At 38.3% G+C, this 25,322-nt stretch overlaps 1 protein-coding gene across 1 annotated transcript; it reads right to left on the reverse strand.

The window, feature by feature from the left end:
* Positions 1-2,009: 2,009 nt before the first annotated feature.
* LOC135530944 (NACHT, LRR and PYD domains-containing protein 12-like) lies at positions 2,010-21,285 on the reverse strand (the record flags this gene model as incomplete). The annotated part of the gene is made up of 10 exons (XM_064959111.1): positions 21,165-21,285; positions 18,009-18,125; positions 17,585-17,669; positions 17,227-17,455; positions 15,021-16,791; positions 14,586-14,759; positions 12,257-12,430; positions 8,893-9,066; positions 5,953-6,126; positions 2,010-2,155 (listed from the first exon to the last, which is right to left on the reverse strand). Coding segments are annotated over exons 1-10 (3,127 nt in total), but the record flags the coding sequence as incomplete, so codon positions are not given.
* Between the last annotated feature and the right edge of the window lie 4,037 nt (positions 21,286-25,322).

Below are 25,322 nucleotides of genomic sequence, written 5' to 3' on the forward strand. Positions count from 1 at the left end.
CTGGTGTATATATCACTGTGTTTCCCTGGTGTATATTTCCCTGGTGTATATATCCCTGGTGTATACATCCCTGGTGTATATATCCCTGGTGTATATATCCCTGGTGTATATATCCCTGGTGTATATATATCACTGTGTTTCCCTGGTGTAGTTATCCCTGTGTTTCCCTGGTGTATATATCCCTGGTGTATATATCCCTGGTGTATATATCCATGGTGTATATATCCCTGGTGTATATATCCCTGTGTTTCCCTGGTGTATATATCCCTGGTGTATATATCCCTGGTGTTTATATATCACTGTGTTTCCCTGGTGTATTTATCCCTGTGTTTCCCTGGTGTATATATCCCTGGTGTATATATCCCTGGTGTATATATCCCTGGTGTATATATATCACTGTGTTTCCCTGGTGTATATTTCCCTGGTGTATATATCCCTGGTGTATATATCCCTGGTGTATATATCCCTGGTGTATATATCCCTGGTGTATTTATCCCTGTGTTTCCCTGGTGTATATATCCCTGGTGTATATATCCCTGGTGTATATATCCCTGGTGTATATATCCCTGGTGTATATATCCCTGGTGTATATATCACTGTGTTTCCCTGGTGTATATTTCCCTGGTGTATATATCCCTGGTGTATACATCCCTGGTGTATATATCCCTGGTGTATATATCCCTGGTGTATATATCCCTGGTGTATATATATCACTGTGTTTCCTGGTGTAGTTATCCCTGTGTTTCCCTGGTGTATATATCCCTGGTGTATATATCCCTGGTGTATATATCCATGGTGTATATATCCCTGGTGTATATATCCCTGTGTTTCCCTGGTGTATATATCCCTGGTGTATATATCCCTGGTGTTTATATATCACTGTGTTTCCCTGGTGTATTTATCCCTGTGTTTCCCTGGTGTATATATCCCTGGTGTATATATCCCTGGTGTATATATCCCTGGTGTATATATATCACTGTGTTTCCCTGGTGTATATTTCCTGGTGTATATATCCCTGGTGTATATATCCCTGGTGTATATATCCCTGGTGTATATATCCCTGGTGTATATATCCCTGGTGTATTTATCCCTGTGTTTCCTGGTGTATATATCCCTGGTGTATATATCCCTGGTGTATATATCCCTGGTGTATATATCCCTGGTGTATATATCACTGTGTTTCCCTGGTGTATATTTCCCTGGTGTATATATCCCTGGTGTATACATCCCTGGTGTATATATCCCTGGTGTATATATCCCTGGTGTATATATCCCTGGTGTATATATATCACTGTGTTTCCCTGGTGTAGTTATCCCTGTGTTTCCCTGGTGTATATATCCCTGGTGTATATATCCCTGGTGTATATATCCATGGTGTATATATCCCTGGTGTATATATCCCTGTGTTTCCCTGGTGTATATATCCCTGGTGTATATATCCCTGGTGTTTATATATCACTGTGTTTCCCTGGTGTATTTATCCCTGTGTTTCCCTGGTGTATATATCCCTGGTGTATATATCCCTGGTGTATATATCCCTGGTGTATATATATCACTGTGTTTCCCTGGTGTATATTTCCCTGGTGTATATATCCCTGGTGTATATATCCCTGGTGTATATATCCCTGGTGTATATATCCCTGGTGTATATATCCCTGGTGTATTTATCCCTGTGTTTCCCTGGTGTATATATCCCTGGTGTATATATCCCTGGTGTATATATCCCTGGTGTATATATCCCTGGTGTATATATCCCTGGTGTATATATCCCTGTGTTTCCCTGGTGTATTTATCCCTGTGTTTCCCTGGTGTATATATCCCTGGTGTATATATCCCTGGTGTATATATCTAAAACACAACCACATTTAAAACTGTAAGCTTCACTGTCCAAACACATATGGTGTGGACTATGTGTGTCTGGTAAACACATGTGGATCTGGTGAACAGTTATCACTTGTTGACCAACTACAGGAATACTGACCTCAGAGTCTCCAGTTTACAGTGGGGATTCCCCAGTCCAGCAGAGAGCAGCTTCACTCCTGAATCCTTCAGGTCATTGTTACTCAGATCCAGCTCTCTCAGGTGTGAGGGGTTTGACCTCAGAGCTGAGACCAGAGAAGCACAGCCTTCCTCTGTGACTAGACAGCCTGACAGCCTGCAAAGAGTCAGATCATATTAAAATCACACTGATATTCTTTGGTGATGAAAATAGTGGCAGTATATATTTTATTTTATATATTTTAACATATTCAGATATATCAGTGTCCTGAAACCTGCCATACATATTCATAAATTAATGTATCATTATTAGAAATGACAAATTATCCAAGTATTGGTTGTATAAAGAAACATGTATAGTACAAAAATTTCAGTAGACTGACCAGACCAGTTTAAAAAGCAGTATCAGTCAAAAGACAGACAGCGAGGAATCAGATTTAGATTTTATTGTGTATACAGTCCACACCATATCTATTTAGACAGTGAGGTATCAGATTTAGATTGTATTGAGTATACAGTCCACACCATATCTATTTAGACAGTGAGGTATCAGATTTAGATTGTATTGAGTATACAGTCCACACCATATCTATTTAGACAGTGAGGTATCAGATTTAGATTGTATTGAGTATACAGTCCACACCATATCTATTTAGACAGTGAGGTATCAGATTTAGATTGTATTGAGTATACAGTCCACACCATATCTATTTAGACAGTGAGGTATCAGATTTAGATTGTATTGAGTATACAGTCCACACCATATCTATTTAGACAGTGAGGTATCAGATTTAGATTGTATTGAGTATACAGTACACACCATATCTATTTAGACAGTGAGGAATCAGATTTAGATTGTATTGAGTATACAGTCCACACCATATCTATTTAGACAGTGAGGTATCAGATTTAGATTGTATTGAGTATACAGTCCACACCATATCTATTTAGACAGTGAGGAATCAGATTTAGATTGTATTGAGTATACAGTCCTCACCATATCTATTTAGACAGTGAGGTATCAGATTTAGATTGTATTGAGTATACAGTCCACACCATATCTATTTAGACAGTGAGGTATCAGATTTAGATTGTATTGAGTATACAGTCCTCACCGTTTCTAGTTTGTCAGTGAAGATAATATTTTAAATGTGTCTCTATACTCCAACATTTTGGATTTCAGATCAGATGTTTCATATGAGGTGACAGTATATAATGTCATATTTCACCATTTAGAAATGAAAGCACTTTATGTATCTAGTCCCCCTATTTAAAGAAGTCATAAGTATTCTGACCAATTCACTCAAAGTGTATTAAAATAGTAAACAGTTTAGTATCTGGTCCCATATTCATTGAAATCAACGCCTACATGACCAATAACAGAGACTACAACAAAACATGCTAACCTCTCACCATTACCAATAACAGAGGCTACAACAAAACATGCTAACCTCTCACCATTACCAATAACAGAGGATACAACAAAACATACTAACCTCTCACCAATACCAATAACAGAGACTACAACAAAACATACTAACCTCTCACCATTACCAATAACAGAGACTACAACAAAACATACTAACCTCTCACCATTACCAATAACAGAGGATACAACATACTAACCTCTCACCAATACCAATAACAGAGACTACAACAAAACATACTAACCTCTCACCATTACCAATAACAGAGACTACAACAAAACATACTAACCTCTCACCATTACCAATAACAGAGACTACAACAAAACATGCTAACCTCACCATTACCAATAACAGAGACTACAACAAAACATACTAACCTCTCACCATTACCAATAACAGAGACTACAACAAAGCATGCTAACCTCTCACCATTACCAATAACAGAGACGACAACAAAACATGCTAACCTCTCACCATTACCAATAACAGAGACGACAACAAAACATGCTAACCTCTCACCATTACAAATAACAGAGGCTACAACAAAACATACTAACCTCTCACCATTACCAATAACAGAGACTACAACAAAACATGCTAACCTCTCACCATTACCAATAACAGAGGATACAACAAAACATGCTAACCTCTCACCAATACCAATATCAGAGGCTACAACAAAACATACTAACCTCTCACCATTACCAATAACAGAGACTACAACAAAACATGCTAACCTCTCACCATTACCAATAACAGAGGATACAACAAAACATGCTAACCTCTCACCAATACCAATATCAGAGGCAACAACAAAACATACTAACCTCTCACCATTACCAATAACAGAGACTACAACAAAACATGCTAACCTCTCACCATTACCAATAACAGAGGATACAACAAAACATGCTAACCTCTCACCAATACCAATATCAGAGGCTAAAACAAAACATACTAACCTCTCACCATTACCAATAACAGAGGCTACAACAAAACATACTAACCTCTCACCATTACCAATAACAGAGGATACAACAACACATGCTAATCTCTCACCATTACCAATAACAGAGACGACAACAAAACATGCTAACCTCTCACCATTACCAATATCAGAGGCTTCCACAAAACATGCTAAACTCTCACCATTACCAATAACAGAGACGACAACAAAACATGCTAAACTCTCACCATTACCAATAACAGAGGATACAACAAAACATGCTAATCTCTCACCATTACCAATAACAGAGGATACAACAAAACATGCTAACCTCTCACCATTACCAATAACAGAGACTACAACAAAACATGCTAATCTCTCACCATTACCAATAACAGAGGATACAACAAAACATGCTAACCTCTCACCATTACCGATAACAGAGGATACAACAAAACATGCTAACCTCTCACCATTACCAATAACAGATACTACAACAAAACATGCTAACATCTCACCATTACCAATAACAGATACTACAACAAAACATGCTAACCTCTCACCATTACCAATAACAGATACTACAACAAAACATGCTAACCTCTCACCATTACCAATAACAGAGGCTACAACAAAACATGCTAACATCTCACCATTACCAATAACAGAGGATACAACAAAACATGCTAACCTCTCACCATTACCAATAACAGATACTACAACAAAACATGCTAACCTCTCACCATTACCAATAACAGAGGCTACAACAAAACATGCTAACCTCTCACCATTACCAATAACAGAGGCGACAACATAACATGCTAACCTCTCACCATTACCAATAACAGAGGATACAACAAAACATGCTAACCTCTCACCATTACCAATAACAGAGGCTACAACAAAACATGCTAACCTCTCACCATTACCAATAACAGAGGCTACAACAAAACATGCTAAGCTCTCACCATTACCAATAACAGAGGGGGTCTGATCTTTCTGCCTCTGTAACTTTCTCATTCATCATTATTCTCGATTCATTCCTGATTATTCATCATCATAGTAGCATCCACATGAATGTAGAAGTGTTCAGAAACATCTTCTATTCTTACTGACAATACAAGTGAAGTGACTCCAAAATGACAGGACATTATTCACCATTTAGTTTCTATTAGGAAAACATCCAAAACACAACCAAGACCAACTGCAAATGAATTCAACAAGTTAGTAGAATCATAAGCTTGATGTAATCACTGTTGGCATGGAATATGGGACCAAATACTAAACTTTTGACAAAAATAATTTATGACTTTTTCAAATGGGAGAACTAGATACATAAAGTTTTTTATTTTATAAACTGTAAAATATATATGTATGAAAATACCTTTAAATAAAAGGTGACATTCTACAGTCAATTAATATGAAACATTATATCTCAAATCCAAAATGCTGGAGCAGAGCACCACATTTAAAACTGTATGCTTCACTGTCCAAACACATATGGTGTGGACAATGTGTGGGTAAACAAATGTGGATCTGGTGAACAGTTATCACTTGTTGACCAACTACAGGAATACTGACCTCAGAGTCTCCAGTTTACAGTGGGGATTCCCCAGTCCAGCAGAGAGCAGCTCCACTCCTGAATCCTTCAGGTCATTGTTACTCAGGTCCAGCTCTCTCAGGTGTGAGGGGTTTGACTTCAGAGCTGAGACCAGATAAGCACAGCCTTCCTCTGTGACTAGACAGCCTGACAGCCTGCAAAGAGTCAAATCATATTAAAATCACACTGATATTCTTTGGTGGTGAAAATAGTGGCAGTATATTTTTTCAACATATTCAGATACATCAGTGTCCTGAAACCTGCCATATCTATTTATAAATGAATGTATCATTATTATAAATGACAAATGATCAAAGTATTGCCTGCAGATGTCACGCCCTGACCTTAGTTAACTTTGTTTTCTTTATTATTTTAGTTAGGTCAGGGTGTGACGAGGGCTTGTTTAGTTTTTGTACATCTATGGGGTTTGGCTAGTCTAGGTGTTTATATGTCTATGGTTGCCTGGATTGGTTCTCACTCAGAGGCAGCTGTTTATCGTTGTCTCCGATTGGGAACAATATTCCTTGGTTTATTTAGTATTGCTTCACGGTTCATTTGTGATAGAAACATTCTTAGGTGGTGAAAATCGTAGCAGTATATTTTTTTAAATATTCAGATGTAAAAACTATTCAGATATATCTGTGTCCTGAAACCTGCCATATCTATTTATAAATGAATGTTTCATTATTAGAAATAACAAATGATCAAAGTATTGCCTGCAGATAGAAAAATGTATTGTACAAATATGTGAGTAGACTGACCAGACCAGTTTAAAAAGCAGAATCAGTCAGAAGACAGACAGTGAGGTATCAGATTTAGATTGTATTGAGTATACAGTCCACACTATATCTATTTAGACAGTGAGGAATCAGATTTAGATTGTATTGAGTAAACAGTCCACACCATATCTATTTAGACAGTGAAGCTAACATTTTAAATGTGTCTCTATACTCCAACATTTTGGATTTGAGATAAAATGTTTCATATGAGGTGACAGTATATAATGTCACCTTTTATTTGAGGATATTTTAATACATATCTGTTTCACGATTAAAAATGTAAAAACTATGTTTCCAGTCTCCACATTAGTAGAAGACATAAGTAATCTACCAATTTACTTATAGTGTATTAAAGAAGTCAACGTTTAGTATTTGGTCATGAACTCGTTGGTTGCATTTGCAGTTTGTTTGGATTTTGGTTGTGTTTTGAGCAATAATAAAATGGTGCATGATGAGTGGAGAAATGTTCTGTCTAAGAGAGTAGATAACATGTTTCTAAACAATAATAAATTCATCCTGATGATGCCTTGATTAAGAAAAATCATGAATGAATCATGAATAAGAATGAATGAGAAAGTTACAGAGGCTACAACAAAACATGCTAACCTCTCACCATTACCAGTAACAGAGGATACAACAAAACATGCTAACCTCTCACCATTACCAATAACAGAGGATACAACAAAACATGCTAACCTCTCACCATTACCAATAACAGAGGATACAAAAAAACATGCTAACCTCTCACCATTACCAATAACAGAGGATACAACAAAACATACTAACCTCTCACCATTACCAATAACAGAGGATACAACAAAACATGCTAACCTCTCACCATTACCAATAACAGAGGCTACAACAAAACATACTAACCTCTCACCATTACCAATAACAGAGGCTACAACAAAACATGCTAACCTCTCACCATTACCAATAACAGAGGCTACAACAAAACATACTAACCTCTCACCATTACCAATAACAGAGGCTACAACAAAACATGCTAACCTCTCACCATTACCAATAACAGAGGCTACAACAAAACATGCTAACCTCTCACCATTACCAATAACAGAGGCTACAACAAAACATACTAACCTCTCACCATTACCAATAACAGAGGCTACAACAAAACATGCTAACCTCTCACCATCACCAATAACAGAGGCGACAACATAACATGCTAACCTCTCACCATTACCAATAACAGAGGCTACAACAAAACATACTAACCTCTCACCATTACCAATAACAGAGGCTACAACAAAACATGCTAACCTCTCACCATTACCAATAACAGAGGATACAACAAAACATACTAACCTCTCACCATTACCAATAACAGAGGCTACAACAAAACATACTAACCTCTCACCATTACCAATAACAGAGGCTACAACAAAACATACTAACCTCTCACCATTACCAATAACAGAGGCTACAACAAAACATACTAACCTCTCACCATTACCAATAACAGAGGCTACAACAAAACATGCTAACCTCTCACCATTACCAATAACAGAGGGGGTATGATGTTTGTACCTCTGTAACTTTCTCATTCATCATCATTCATGATTCATTCCTGATTATTCATCATCATAGTAGCATCCACATGAATGTAGAAGTGTTCAGAAACATCTTCTATTCTTACTGACAATACAAGTGAAGTGACTCCAAAATGACAGGACATTATTCACCATTCAGTTTCTATTAGGAAAAACATCCAAAACACAACCAAGACAAACTGCAAATTAATTCAACAAGTTAGTAGATGTACAAGCTTGATATAATCACTGCAGGCTTGGAATATGGGACGAAATACGAAACTTTAGACTAAAATAATTTATCCAAAATATTTTGACTTTTTCAAATGGGAGAACTAGATACATAAAGTGCTTTCATTTCTAAACAGTAAAATATCTATGTATGAATACCTTTAAATAAAAGGTGACATTCTGTACTGTCTCCTAATATGAAACATTATATCTCAAATCCAAAATGCTGGAGCAGAGCACCACATTTAAAACTGAAACCTTAACTGTCCAAACACATATGGTGTGGACTATGTGTGTCTGGTAAACACATGTGGATCTGGTGAACAGTTACCACTTGTTGACCAACTACAGGAATACTGACCTCAGAGTCTCCAGTTTACAGTGGGGATTCCCCAGTCCAGCAGAGAGCAGCTTCACTCCTGAATCCTTCAGGTCATTGTTACTCAGGTCCAGCTCTCTCAGGTGTGAGGGGTTTGTCTCCAGAGCTGAGACCAGAGAAGCACAGCCTTCCTCTGTAACTAGACAGCCTGACAGCCTGACAAAGAGTCAAATCATATTAAAACCACACTGATATTCTTTGGTGGTGAAAATAGTGGCAGTATATTTCTTCAACATATGGAACCTTCCATGTCTATTCGTAAAATAGTGTATCATCATGATAAATGACAAATGATCAAATTATTGACTCCAGATAGAAACATGTATAGTACAAATATTATAGTAGACTGACCAGACCAGTTTAAAAAGCAGTATCAGTTAGAAGACAGACAGTGAGGTATCAGATTTAAATTGTATTGAGTATACAGTCCACACCATATCTATTTTGACAGTGAAGCTAACATTTTAAATGTGGCTCTATACTCCAGCATTTGGATTTCAGATCAGATGTTTCATATAAGGTGACAGTATATAATGTCACCTTATATTTGAGGATATTTTAATACATATCTGTTTCACTATTAAAAATTAAAACACTTTATGTTTCCAGTCTCCCTATTAGAAGAATACATAAGTAATCTGACCAATTTACTTATAGTGTATTAAAATAGTAAAAAGTTCAGTATTTGGTCGTAAACTCGTTGGTTGCATTTGCAGTTTTTTTGGTTGGGTTTTGACCAATAATAAAATGGTGGATGATGAGTGGAGAAATTTTCTGTCTAAGAGAGTAGATAACATGTTTCTAAACAATAATAAATTCATCCCGATGATGCCTTGATTAAGAAAAATCATGACTGAATCATGAATAAGAATGAGTGAGAAAGTTACAGAGGCTACAACAAAACATGCTAACCTCTCACCATTACCAATAACAGAGGCGACAACAAAACATACTAACCTCTCACCATTACCAATAACAGAGGCTACAGCAAAACATGCTAACCTCTCACCATTACCAATAACAGAGGCGACAACATAACATGCTAACCTCTCACCATTACCAATAACAGAGGCTACAACAAAACATGCTAACCTCTCACCATTACCAATAACAGAGGCGACAACATAACATGCTAACCTCTCACCATTACCAATAACAGAGGCTACAACAAAACATGCTAACCTCTCACCATTACCAATAACAGAGGCGACAACATAACATGCTAACCTCTCACCATTACCAATAACAGAGGCTACAACAAAACATGCTAACCTCTCACCATTACCAATAACAGAGTCTACAACAAAACATGCTAACCTCTCACCATTACCAATAACAGAGTCTACAACAAAACATGCTAACCTCTCACCATTACCAATAACAGAGACTACAGCAAAACATGCTAACCTCTCACCATTACCAATAACAGAGACTACAACAAAACATGCTAACCTCTCACCATTACCAATAACAGAGACTACAACAAGACATGCTAACCTCTCACCATCACCAATAACAGAGGCGACAACATAACATGCTCACCTCTCACCATTACCAATAACAGAGGATACAACAAAACATGCTAACCTCTCACCATTACCAATAACAGAGGCTACAACAAAACATACTAACCTCTCACCATTACCAATAACAGAGGCTACAACAAAACATGCTAACCTCTCACCATCACCAATAACAGAGGCTACAAAAAAACATACTAACCTCTCACCATTACCAATAACAGAGACTACAACAAAACATGCTAACCTCTCACCATTACCAATAACAGAGGCTACAACAAAACATACTAACCTCTCACCATTACCAATAACAGAGGCTACAACAAAACATGCTAACCTCTCACCATTACCAATAACAGAGGCTACAACAAAACATACTAACCTCTCACCATTACCAATAACAGAGGCTACAACAAAACATGCTAACCTCTCACCATTACCAATAACAGAGGCTACAACAAAACATGCTAACCTCTCACCATCACCAATAACAGAGGCTACAACAAAACATGCTAACCTCTCACCATTACCAATAACAGAGGCTACAACAAAACATACTAACCTCTCACCATTACCAATAACAGAGGCTACAACAAAACATGCTAACCTCTCACTATCACCAATAACAGAGGCGACAACATAACATGCTAACCTCTCACCATTACCAATAACAGAGACTACAACAAAACATGCTAACCTCTCACCATTACCAATAACAGAGGCTACAACAAAACATACTAACCTCTCACCATCACCAATAACAGAGGCGACAACATAACATGCTAACCTCTCACCATTACCAATAATAGAGGCTACAACAAAACATACTAACCTCTCACCATTACCAATAACAGAGGCTACAACAAAACATGCTAACCTCTCACCATCACCAATAACAGAGGCGACAACATAACATGCTAACCTCTCACCATTACCAATAACAGAGGCTACAACAAAACATACTAACCTCTCAGCATTACCAATAACAGAGGCTACACAAAACATGCTAACCTCTCACCATTACCAATAACAGAGGCTACAACAAAACATACTAACCTCTCACCATTACCAATAACAGAGGATACAACAAAACATACTAACCTCTCACCATTACCAATAACAGAGGCTACAACAAAACATACTAACCTCTCACCATTACCAATAACAGAGGCTACAACAAAACATACTAACCTCTCACCATTACCAATAACAGAGGGGGTATGATGTTTGTACCTCTGTAACTTTCTCATTCATCATTATTCTCGATTCATTCCTGATTAGTCATCATCATAGTAGCATCCACATGAATGTAGAAGTGTTCAGAAACATCTTCTATTCTTACTGACAATACAAGTGAAGTGACTCCAAAATGACAGGACATTATTCACCATTTAGTTTCTATTAGGAAAACATCCAAAACACAACCAAGACAAACTGCAAATTAATTCAACAAGTTAGTAGATGTACAAGCTTGATATAATCACTGCAGGCTTGGAATATGGGACGAAATACAAAACTTTAGACTAAAATAATTTATCCAAAATATTTTGACTTTTTCAAATGGGAGAACTAGATACATAAAGTGCTTTCATTTCTAAACAGTAAAATATCTATGTATGAATACCTTTAAATAAAAGGTGACATTCTGTACTGTCTCCTAATATGAAACATTATATCTCAAATCCAAAATGCTGGAGCAGAGCACCACATTTAAAACTGAAACCTTAACTGTCCAAACACATATGGTGTGGACTATGTGTGTCTGGTAAACACATGTGGATCTGGTGAACAGTTATCACTTGTTGACCAACTACAGGAATACTGACCTCAGAGTCTCCAGTTTACAGTGGGGATTCCCCAGTCCAGCAGAGAGCAGCTCCACTCCTGAATCCTTCAGGTCATTGTTACTCAGGTCCAGCTCTCTCAGGTGTGAGGGGTTTGTCCTCAGAGCTGAGACCAGAGAAGCACAGCCTTCCTCTGTGACTAGACAGCCTGACAGCCTGCAAAGAGTCAAATAATTTTAAAATCACACTGCTATTCTTTGGTGGTGAAAATAGTGGCAGTATATTTCTTCAACATATGGAACCTTCCATGTCTATTCGTAAAATAGTGTATCATCATGATAAATGACAAATGATCAAATTATTGACTCCAGATAGAAACATGTATAGTACAAATATTATAGTAGACTGACCAGACCAGTTTAAAAAGCAGTATCAGTTAGAAGACAGACAGTGAGGTATCAGATTTAGATTGTATTGAGTATACAGTCCACACCATATCTATTTTGACAGTGAAGCTAACATTTTAAATGTGGCTCTATACTCCAGCATTTGGATTTCAGATCAGATGTTTCATATAAGGTGACAGTATATAATGTCACCTTATATTTGAGGATATTTTAATACATATCTGTTTCACTATTAAAAATTAAAACACTTTATGTTTCCAGTCTCCCTATTAGAAGAATACATAAGTAATCTGACCAATTTACTTATAGTGTATTAAAATAGTAAAAAGTTCAGTATTTGGTCGTAAACTCGTTGGTTGCATTTGCAGTTTTTTTGGTTGGGTTTTGACCAATAATAAAATGGTGGATGATGAGTGGAGAAATTTTCTGTCTAAGAGAGTAGATAACATGTTTCTAAACAATAATAAATTCATCCCGATGATGCCTTGATTAAGAAAAATCATGACTGAATCATGAATAAGAATGAGTGAGAAAGTTACAGAGGCTACAACAAAACATGCTAACCTCTCACCATTACCAATAACAGAGGCGACAACAAAACATGCTAACCTCTCACCATTACCAATAACAGAGTCTACAACAAAACATGCTAACCTCTCACCATTACCAATAACAGAGTCTACAACAAAACATGCTAACCTCTCACCATTACCAATAACAGAGACTACAGCAAAACATGCTAACCTCTCACCATTACCAATAACAGAGACTACAACAAGACATGCTAACCTCTCACCATCACCAATAACAGAGGCGACAACATAACATGCTAACCTCTCACCATTACCAATAACAGAGGAAACAACAAAACATACTAACCTCTCACCATTACCGATAACAGAGGGTACAACAAAACATGCTAACCTCTCACCATTACCAATAACAGAGTCTACAACAAAACATGCTAACCTCTCACCATTACCAATAACAGAGACTACAGCAAAACATGCTAACCTCTCACCATTACCAATAACAGAGACTACAACAAGACATGCTAACCTCTCACCATCACCAATAACAGAGGCGACAACATAACATGCTAACCTCTCACCATTACCAATAACAGAGGAAACAACAAAACATACTAACCTCTCACCATTACCGATAACAGAGGGTACAACAAAACATGCTAACCTCTCACCATTACCAATGACAGAGGATACAACAAAACATGCTAACCTCTCACCATTACCAATAACAGAGGTTACAACAAAACATGCTAACCTCTCACCATTACCAATAACAGAGGATACAACAAAACATGCTAACCTCTCACCATTACCTATAACAGAGGGGGTATGATGTTTGTACCTCTGTAACTTTCTCATTCATCATTATTCTCGATTCATTCCTGATTAGTCATCATCATAGTAGCATCCACATGAATGTAGAAGTGTTCAGAAACATCTTCTATTCTTACTGACAATACAAGTGAAGTGACTCCAAAATGACAGGACATTATTCACCATTCAGTTTCTATTAAGAAAACATCTAAAACACAACCAAGACAAACTGCAAATTAATTCAACAAGTTAGTAGATGTACAAGCCTGATGTAATCACTGCAGGCTTGGAATATGGGACGAAATACGAAACTTTAGACTAAAATAATTTATCCAAAATATTTTGACTTTTTCAACTGGGAGAACTAGATACATAAAGTGCTTTCATTTCTAAACAGTAAAATATCTATGTATGAATACCTTTAAATAAAAGGTGACATTCTGTACTGTCTCCTAATATGAAACATTATATCTCAAATCCAAAATGCTGGAGCAGAGCACCACATTTAAAACTGAAACTTTCACTGTCCAAACACATATGGTGTGGACTATGTGTGTCTGGTAAACACATGTGGATCTGGTGAACAGTTATCACTTGTTGACCAACTACAGGAATACTGACCTCAGAGTCACCAGTTTACAGTGGGGATTCCCCAGTCCAGCAGAGAGCAGCTCCACTCCTGAATCCTTCAGGTCGTTGATACTCAGGTCCAGCTCTCTCAGGTGTGAGGGGTTTGACTCCAGAGCTGAGACCAGAGAAGCACAGCCTTCCTCTGTGACTCCACAGCCTGACAGCCTGACAAAGAGATCATCATGACTTCACAAACACACTGTTCATTTAACACCAGTAGTGTAGAAGGACAATGGCAGATGCATTTGGTTTATTCTCTCAAACAGCATATATATTCATCTTATCATATATTATCATCATATATCAATTAATTTATTCAATGTGTTTTTCAATATAGTATTATACACATATTATAATCCATATTTTTCTCTAAACTGAATATGTCTTCCTGATGATGAGTTCTTAAATGTCATTTTATTTACTCACAGAACAGCTCTGGAGGCTTTGACCACTGGCAGCAGCCTTAGAAGACCTTCCTCTGATCTGGAGTATTTCTTCAGGTCAAACACATCCAGCTCCTTTTCTGAAGTCAGCAACACAAAGACCAGAGCTGACCACTGTCCAGGTGACAGTTCATCTTCTGAGAGACTTCCTGAGCTCAGGTAGCTTTGGATCTCCTCCACTAGAGAATGGTCATTCAGTTCATTCAGACAGTGGAACAGATTGATGCTCCTCTCTGGAGAGGGATTCTCCCTGATCTTCTTCTTGATGTACTTGACTGTTTCTTCATGGCTCTTTGACCTGCTTCTTGTCTTTGTCAGTAGACCTCGTAAGTACTTCTGATTGGACTCCAGTGAGAGGCCCAGCAGGAAGCGGAGGAAAAGGTCCAGGTTTCCCGTCTCACTTTGTAAGGCTTTATCCACAGCACTCTTGTAGAAAGCAACTTCAGGCTCGTCTTTTGTTTGCAGTTTGTCCATTAGATTCTCTTTGTTGTTGATGAATGAGAGGAACACATATACAGCAGCCAGAAACTCCTGAATGCTCAGATGAACAAAGCAGTACACCTTGTCCTGGTACAGCCCACATTCCTCTTTAAAGAGCTGTGTGCACAATCCTGAGTACACTGAGGCTTCATTGACATCAATGCCTGACTCTTTCAGGTCTTCTTCATAGAAAATCAGATTGCCCTTCACAAGCTGTTGAAAAGCCAGTTTTCCCAGTGACAGAATGCTCTCTTTATTCCAGTGTGGACCTGTCTCTTCTTTCCCAAGATACTTTTCATTCTTCTGTTTGGTATGAAACACCACAAGGTGTGTGTACATCTCAGTCAGTGTCTTGGGCATCTCTTCTCTCTTATGTTTCAGCATGTGTTCAAGGACTGTTGCAGAAATCCAACAGAAGACTGGAATGTGGCACATGATGTGGAGGCTCCTTGATGTCTTTATGTGTGAGATGATTCTGCTGGCCAGGTCCTCATCACTGAATCTCTTCCTGAAGTACTCCTCCTTCTGTGGGTCATTGAACCCTCGTACCTCTGTCACCTGGTCAACACACCCTGAAGGGATCTTATTGGCTGCTGCAGGTCGGGTAGTTATCCAGAGGAGAGCAGAGGGAAGCAGATTTCCCTTGATGAGATTTGTAAGCAGAACATCCACTGAGGTTGACTCTGTGACGTCCCAACAGATCTTGTTCTTCTGGAAGTCTAGGGGCAGTCGGCACTCATCCAGACCATCAAAGATGAACAGAACTTTGTACTTGTTGTTGATGGAGATTCCTGATTGTTTGGTTTCCATTGAGAAGTGATTAAGAAGTTCAATGAAAGTGTGTTTGTCCTCTTTCATCAAATTCAGCTCCCGGAAAGGGAATGAAAATACAAATTGGACATCCTGATTTGCTTTTCCTTCAGCCCAGTCCAGAATGAACTTCTGCACAGAGACTGTTTTTCCAATGCCAGCGACTCCCTTTGTCAGCACAGTTCTGATACGTTTGTCTTGTCCAGTTAAGGGTTTGAAGATGTCGTTACATTTGATTGCAGTCTCTGGTCTTGCTTGTTTCCTGGTTGTTGTCTCAATCTGTCTCAGCTCATGTTCATTATTGACCTCTCCTGTTCCACCCTCTGTGATGTAGAGCTCTGTGTAGATCTTATTGAGAAGTTTTGGGTTTCCTTGTTTAGCGATCCCCTCAAATACACATTGAAACTTCTTCTTGAGATTAGATTTGAGTTCACGTTGGCAAATCACAGCAAGATCATCTGAATCTAGAAATAACACAGAGGATATTAATATTACGTCTGTTTTAATACTTACAGTATTGTAGGACTGTTATAAAGTTGTACATTATAATAATTTATTCTCTTAACTGACTGTATAAATGTGTAAATGTTTTCATAATGCATTACAGACTGGTGTGACTGATTATATTATTATTGATATTATTGATGGTATTATTAATGTTGTCTCTCTCTCTCTCTAAATAAATAAATAAATCAGTACAACAAATTGATGGTATTAATAATGTTGTCTTTCTCTATCTAAATTAATCAACACATCCCTGCTGCTACTTGATGAGGTCACTAGGTGTTGTTTTAAGGCTGCTACAATATCATTGAGTTACACAACTACTTTAGCTGTACTTTAGCTGCAGCTTTTAAATGTTATAAAACAGCATTCATCATGAGGCAGACAGATCTTACATTTCTCCAGTGTGTCAGCAAGCTCCTTCTGGTTCATTTTCCTCAGGATGTGAAGTGTGATCTTCAGAGCCCCCTCTCTGGCACTGCTCTCCTGCTTCTCATCTTCAGCATCCACCACTTCCTTATCCTGCTTCTGACTCTCAAAGCCTTCTGGGAGTTCTGGACTAAGAATCCTCTTGAACATCTTCAGCTCGTTCTTCACAAATGTCATGATTTTCTCTTCAAGCAACTGAAATAAATAAAGTAAATAAGTTAAGCAAGAGAAGAAATGCTTTCTCATTAACACATGAATGAATGATTGACCGATCAACTTTACTTGAGGTAAACAAAAACAAATGTACATAACAGGACAACATACACTGAATATGGAGCCCAGGTCGGTTTGATGACTCTGGGAAGACTGACCACTGAGAATCTCTGACTCTGATCTCTCCTGTTGGTATCTGTGGACAAAACATGAGATTACATCTCCTCATCCAGGGAGTACACACACACACACACACACACACACACACACACACACACACACACACACACACACACACACACACACACACACACACACATACACACATACACACATACACACATACACACACGCACTCACACACAGGGAGGGAACATTGTGTTTGTTTAATATTGTTTTAGGACTATGAAAATGGACAAAATGATTAGCCTATGGATTCTGAAAACAACAAAAATAAATTACAAAATGGGAGAGGAGAAATGACTAGAGACAGTGTTGTTTAACTCACTGACCAGGACCCATGAGTTCTTCTTACCTTTGTTCAGTAGAAAAGTCTCCCTCTCTAAACTTTATAGGTAGATTCATAGACTGGTCACTCTTCATGGACACACAGCTGGGAACAGGGGAGGCTGGTCTCTCCTGCTGGATTGGTCTTCAACACAACAGAGACAAACATTACATCTCTCATCTACTCTGAGCTCAGATGGGGAAACATAAGAAGAGTTTCACGAATAGAACTGACTTCCAGACGTTAGTTAATGGCGCGAGAGCAGTGTGTCATTATTAATGACGACATTCATTTAGCGTCGCGAGCGTTGTAGTCAGTCTGTCAGCCCCGCTAAAAGGCTGGTGTCGTTACTCTGCTTTCTCCGGGGGATGTTGAGGTAAATTTACTAACCGGGAGGGTTGAATGATGTAATTAATTGGAGGGCTGGAAGACGCACTCTCGAGGTTGTTTACTCACAATATCAGATATTAAGGTGATTTTTATAATGAATGTATACTGAGGTTGAGGTTTTGACTAGTGATTATTTACCCGCTGTTCAATACCTGCTATTGAGGCGCCCTGAAAATAATATTCAAAAGTTCGGTCCTTGGACACAGACGGGTTAAACACTAAAGTTACCGTCCATCTAGTGAAGAGAGGAGAACCGGACAGAGGTAGCCAGCATCCGTCAACGAGAGAGGGAGAAGCCTCACCGGGATTTAACAGGTGGAAGAAACAACCGGGGAGCTCCATCGGTCCACAAGAAATGCAGACAGCCGGTGATGATGTAGTGGTAGCTATGGTAACTAGGATGCTGCTGTGGTAGAGTAGCTAGCTAGCTTACCGAGCTGTACCGACTAGCTAGGACAACTAGGATGCTGCTGGTAGAGTAGCTAGCTAGATTACCGAGCTGTACCGACTAGCTAGGATAACTAGGATGCTGCTGGTAGAGTAGCTAGCTAGATTACCGAGCTGTACCGACTAGCTTGGTTAGTTAGCAGGTCGTTCGTCTTTCCCTCGTCTCGATTATGAATCCGGTGAAACACAAAATGAAACAAGGATAGAGAGTGAAAAGGATCTGGCTACACTCACACTGTCCCTGACCGTAAAGAAAAAAGCAAATTGAACAGTAAACTTCGGTGTCTCAACACTGTAACAAACTCCGTTGTTATTCCCCAAGATCACCTCAGTCCACTCTGCGCGTAAGCGGCTGTGAGTCAGTGGTTCCTGTGCCACATGTAATTGCATTGCAGTAGTTAAAAATAATGTTTTTATATTTCTATGTGATCAACCCATAAATAATATAGACCTACATGCAACAGTATGTCTTGTGCTTTTGGCAATGAGTTATGTATAATAATTATGTATAACTGCATAGCATTTTGTCTTCATTTTGGCAGATTAACTCGTGCTTATTTTTGAAGATTAACTCAGGTTGGAGTTGGAGCTGTGACCGAAAGGTGGCTGGTTCGAATCCCGGGCCGGGCGCTGGAAAAAACAGGTGGAATTGATCTGACCACTGGAGGGCTGCTGGGTTCACATCCTCAAAACATGAACCTTTTGTTGATCAGAACTCTGGAGGTTCTTCGTCACTGAACCCCAAAATATATATAACTTTTATTGATTTCATATTTTAAGGAAGTGATAGAAGCCTTTTTGGCTCTATAAGGAACCTTGTTTTTCTAAACACGTTTTCTTTTGATGCAGTACCTCCACAGACCCCGGATTGAGAACCCCTGATTTAGCAGATGCTCTTATCCAGAGTGATTTACAGTAAGTGCATTCATCTTAAGATATTAAGGTATATCATGTTATTTGAGAGTGTATAATAATAAACACGTTTATATCATGTTATTTCAAGTTCTCCCTTTGGAGCACAACATCACATTGTTAAATAATAGTCCTAAATTGGGCATGGCTATAAATTGGGCATTTGAAGGCATCTAGGGTGTAATATGAGTTTGATGAAAATGAACATTGTTGCAACGTTGTAGGCAACATTATTGGCAAGGGACTTGATACCTACTATGCCAAAGATATTTAGAGTTGTTAAACGTGTGTGAAGAGTTGTACATTGCAACGAGTACAGTCAGGGTGCCGTGGAACCCCTGCAGTACCTCCACAGACCCCGGATTGAGAACCCCTGCAGTACCTCCACAGACCCCGGATTGAGAACCCCTGCAGTACCTCCACAGACCCCGGATTGGGAACCCCTGCAGTACCTCCACAGACCCCGGATTGAGAACCCCTGCAGTACCTCCACAGACCCTGGATTGAGAACCCCTACAGTACCTCCACAGACCCCGGATTGAGAACCCCTGCAGTACCTCCACAGACCCCGGATTGAGAACCCCTGCAGTACCTCCACAGACCCCGGATTGAGAACCCTGCAGTACCTCCACAGACCCCGGATTGAGAACCCCTGCAGTACCTCCACAGACCCGGATTGAGAACCCCTGATTTAGCAGATGCTCTTATCCAGAGTGATTTACAGTAAGTGCATTCATCTTAAGATATCAAGGTGAGACAACCACATATCACAGTCTAATATACAGGATACCAACATTCCTGTTAAATAATGGATATATAGATATCTAGGTGAGACAACCACATATCACAGTCTAATATACAGGATACCAACATTCCTGTTAAATAATGGATATATAGATATCTAGATGAGACAACCACATATCACAGTCTAATATACAGGATACCAACATTCCTGTTAAATAATGGATATATAGATATCTAGGTGAGACAACCACATATCACAGTCTAATATACAGGATACCAACATTCCTGTTAAATAATGGATATATAGATATCTAGATGAGACAACCACATATCACAGTCAGATATACAGGATACCAACATCCCTGTTAAATAATGGATATATAGATATCTAGATGAGACAACCACATATCACAGTCTAATATACAGGATACCAACATTCCTGTTAAATAATGGATATATAGATATCTAGGTGAGACAACCACATATCACAGTCAGATATACAGGATACCAACATTCCTGTTAAATAATATATATATAGATATCTAGGTGAGACAACCACATATCACAGTCTAATATACAGGATACCAACATTACATTCCTGATTAACAATGGATATATAGTGTTTCATCTTAAGATAGCTCTTTATTTTTTTAATGAACTCGATAAATTCTTTATAAATGGTCATCTTACCTCTTAGCTTTGGTGTCATGTCCCCCAGAGAGATGCATTTTAGAGGCAGGGGCCCCCTCCTCTCTCTCCCCAGAGAGACTCATTTTAGAGGCAGGGCCCCCCTCCTCTCTCTCCCCAGTGAGACTCATTTTAGAGGCAGGGCCCCCCTCCTCTCTCTCCCCAGTGAGACTCATTTTAGAGGCAGGGCCCCCCTCCTCTCTCTCCCCAGTGAGACTCATTTTAGAGGCAGGGCCCTCCTCCTCTCTCTCCCCAGAGAGACTCATTTTAGAGCACTGATCCCTAAACAGAGATCCAGCATGTTGGTTGTGGTTAACACAGTGACAATTAATTATTGAAGGTCAATTGTTCTATTTGATGCATTATCTCTTAGAAATAAAACATTTACTAACAGACACATCCAAACAGTCAGGTGATATAATTAATAGATAACTAATACAAATAATACCAATATAAAAATAGTAACATTATTAATAATAATAATGTCTCTTTCTCTTTTAATAATTTCTCTCATTCTAGTGTGTTGCTTTGTTCAACAGGTATGATATTATGATGCTGTTACTGAATTCAGTTCATAATATCGATGTTAAGAAAAGTCTGTTCAGTGGTTTCATACCAAATTACACAGGAAGCAGGAGCTCATTGGAATTTACAAAACAACACATGTTCTGATATTCTGAAAAATCATTTAGAACTATGATACTAAATAACCACAATATACGAATCGTATAATACGTTATATGAACAACATGTTTTTGAATGTGACTTGCCTATGCCCCAGTTAGCGCCATTTTGTATGATTGAACTGTCACGTAGCTGTCCCAGGTGAAATGGACTGTTACATCTGAGTGTTTTACTGTCATTCACTATACTAAAATAACACCAGACATTGAATGTCTCTACACACTTTACAATAATCCCTGGGAAGATTCTTACCTTGTAGCCTGAATTCACAACCAGAACATGTCAAGTCATTGAGATATTTTCCATTGCGCTGAGGTAGCACCTCCTGATGACAAGTGTCTCTGTATCTATGTTCTAGGTTCAGTTGATCTTTGGATGCAATAATATCTGGTCAAAGTCTAGTGACACAACACCATAGTATATCATAACCATAACAGCAGTTGGCCAGTAAAGGCCATGGAATACTATTAAACAGGGTTCGTCAACTAGGTTTGGCTTCGGGACAATTGTTTTCTGAGTTAAAGTCGACTGGCAAGAACATAATTTGCATATAATATTAGCACAATTGACAAGTCTACACGACAAATTTAACGACATGCTTAATATATTTGATTACTACACAATACATTCATTCATTTCATTGACAAATATAATTTTGATTTAGATTTAGTTTATAAAATCACCAATATCTTTATTCAATTATAATTTTTTGTTTATTTCTCTGTGCATTGATTGGTGGGTAAAAACAGGTCCAGGTAGCCTACTGTAGTCTACACTACCTTATTAATGGGTAAAACAGGTCTATGTAGCCTACTGTAGTCTACACTACTTTATTAATGGGTAAAACCGGTCTATGTAGCCTAGTGTAGTCTACACTACTTTATTAATGGGTAAAACAGGTCTATGTAGTCTACTGTAGTCTACACTACTTTATTAATGGGTAAAACAGGTCCAGATAGCCTACTGTAGTCTACACTACTTTATTAATGGGTAAAACAGGTCTACGTACCCTACTGTAATCTACACTACTTTATTAATGGGTAAAACAGGTCTACGTACCCTACTGTAGTCTACACTACTTTATAAATGGGTAAAACAGGTCCAGATAGCCTACTGTAGTCTACACTACTTTATTAATGGGTAAAACAGGTCCAGATAGCCTACTGTAGTCTACACTACTTTATTAATGGGTAAAACAGGTCTATGTACCCTACTGTAGTCTACACTACTTTATTAATGGGTAAAACAGGTCTATGTAGTTTATAAAATCACCAATATCTTTATTCAATTATAATTTTTTGTTTATTTCTCTGTGCATTGATTGGTGGGTAAAAACAGGTCCAGGTAGCCTACTGTAGTCTACACTACCTTATTAATGGGTAAAACAGGTCTATGTAGCCTACTGTAGTCTACACTACTTTATTAATGGGTAAAACCGGTCTATGTAGCCTAGTGTAGTCTACACTACTTTATTAATGGGTAAAACAGGTCTATGTAGTCTACTGTAGTCTACACTACTTTATTAATGGGTAAAACAGGTCCAGATAGCCTACTGTAGTCTACACTACTTTATTAATGGGTAAAACAGGTCTACGTACCCTACTGTAATCTACACTACTTTATTAATGGGTAAAACAGGTCTACGTACCCTACTGTAGTCTGCACTACTTTATTAATGGGTAAAACAGGTCCAGATAGCCTACTGTAGTCTGCACTACTTTATTAATGGGTAAAACAGGTCCAGATAGCCTACTGTAGTCTACACTACTTTATTAATGGGTAAAACAGGTCTATGTACCCTACTGTAGTCTACACTACTTTATTAATGGGTAAAACAGGTCTATGTAGCCTACTGTAGTCTGCACTACTTTATTAATGGGTAAAACAGGTCTATGTAGTCTACACTACATTATTAATGGGTAAAACAGGTCTATGTAGCCTACTGTAGTCTGCACTACTTTATTAATGGGTAAAACAGGTCTATGTAGGCTACTGTAGTCTACACTACTTTATTAATGGGTAAAACAGGTCTATGTAGCCTACTGTAGTCTACACTACTTTATTAATGGGTAGAAAAGGTCTATGTAGTCTACTGTAGTCTACACTACTTTATTAATGGGTAAAACAGGTCTATGTAGCCTACTGTAGTCTACACTACTTTATTAATGGGTAAAACAGGTCTGTTACCTACTGTAGTCTACACTACTTTATTAATGGGTAAAACAGGTCTACGTACCCTACTGTAGTCTACACTACTTTATTAATGGGTAAAACCGGTCTATGTAGCCTAGTGTAGTCTACACTACTTTATTAATGGGTAAAACAGGTCTATGTAGCCTACTGTAGTCTACACTACTTTATTAATGGGTAAAACAGGTCTATGTAGCCTACTGTAGTCTACACTACTTTATTAATGGGTAAAACAGGTCTATGTAGTCTACTGTAGTCTACACTACTTTATTAATGGGTAAAACCGGTCTATGTAGCCTACTGTAGTCTACACTACTTTATTAATGGGTAAAACAGGTCTATGTAGTCTACACTACTTTCCTAATGGGTAAAAGAGGTCTATGTAGCCTACTGTAGTCTACACTACTTTATTAATGGGTAAAACAGTTCTATGTAGCCTACTGTAGTCTGCACTACTTTATTAATGGGTAAAACCGGTCTATGTAGTCTACTGTAGTCTACACTACTTTATTAACCTCTTACATCTATGGTGGCGCTATTTCATTTTTGGATGAAAAACGTTCCCGTTTTAAACAAGATATTTTGTCACAAAAAGATGCTCGACTATGCATATAATTGCTACTGTTCGAAAGAAAACACTCTGACGTGTCCAGAAATACAAAGATCTTCTCTGTGCGTGCCCTTTAATGTGAGCTTCAGGCAAAACCAAGATGAGATGGCATCCAGGAAATGACAAGGATTTTTGAGGCTCTGTTTTTCATGATCTCCTTATATGGCTGTGAACGCAAGAGGAATGAGTCAACCCTTTCTGTCGTTTCCCCAAGGTGTCTGCAGCATTGTGACGTATTTGTAGGCAGATCATTGGAAGATTGACCATAAGAGACCACATTTACCACGTGTCCGCCCGGTGTCCTGCGCCGAAATTGGTGCGCAAAGTCACCTGCCAGTATTTTTCCATGCGATACAGAGAGTAAAGCAAGCTTCCACGAACTGCATGTCAATGAAGAGATATGTGAAAAAACACCTTGAGGACTGATTCCAAACAACGTTTGCCATGTTTCGGATCGATATTATGTAGTTAATCCGGAAAAAGTTTTACGTTGTAGGTGACTGCATTTTCGGTTCGTTTCGGTAGCCAGACGCAATGTAGAAAACGGAACGATTTCTCCTACACACAGACGCTTTCAGGAAACACTGCGCATTTGGTATGTGACTGAGAGTCTCCTCATTGAAAACATCAGAAGCTCTTCAAAGGTAAATGATTTTATTTATTTGGTTATCTGGTTT

The sequence above is a fragment of the Oncorhynchus masou genome, unplaced genomic scaffold (genome assembly GCF_036934945.1).
Source record: "Oncorhynchus masou masou isolate Uvic2021 unplaced genomic scaffold, UVic_Omas_1.1 unplaced_scaffold_1464, whole genome shotgun sequence".
Classification (NCBI taxonomy): Eukaryota; Metazoa; Chordata; class Actinopteri; order Salmoniformes; family Salmonidae; genus Oncorhynchus; species Oncorhynchus masou.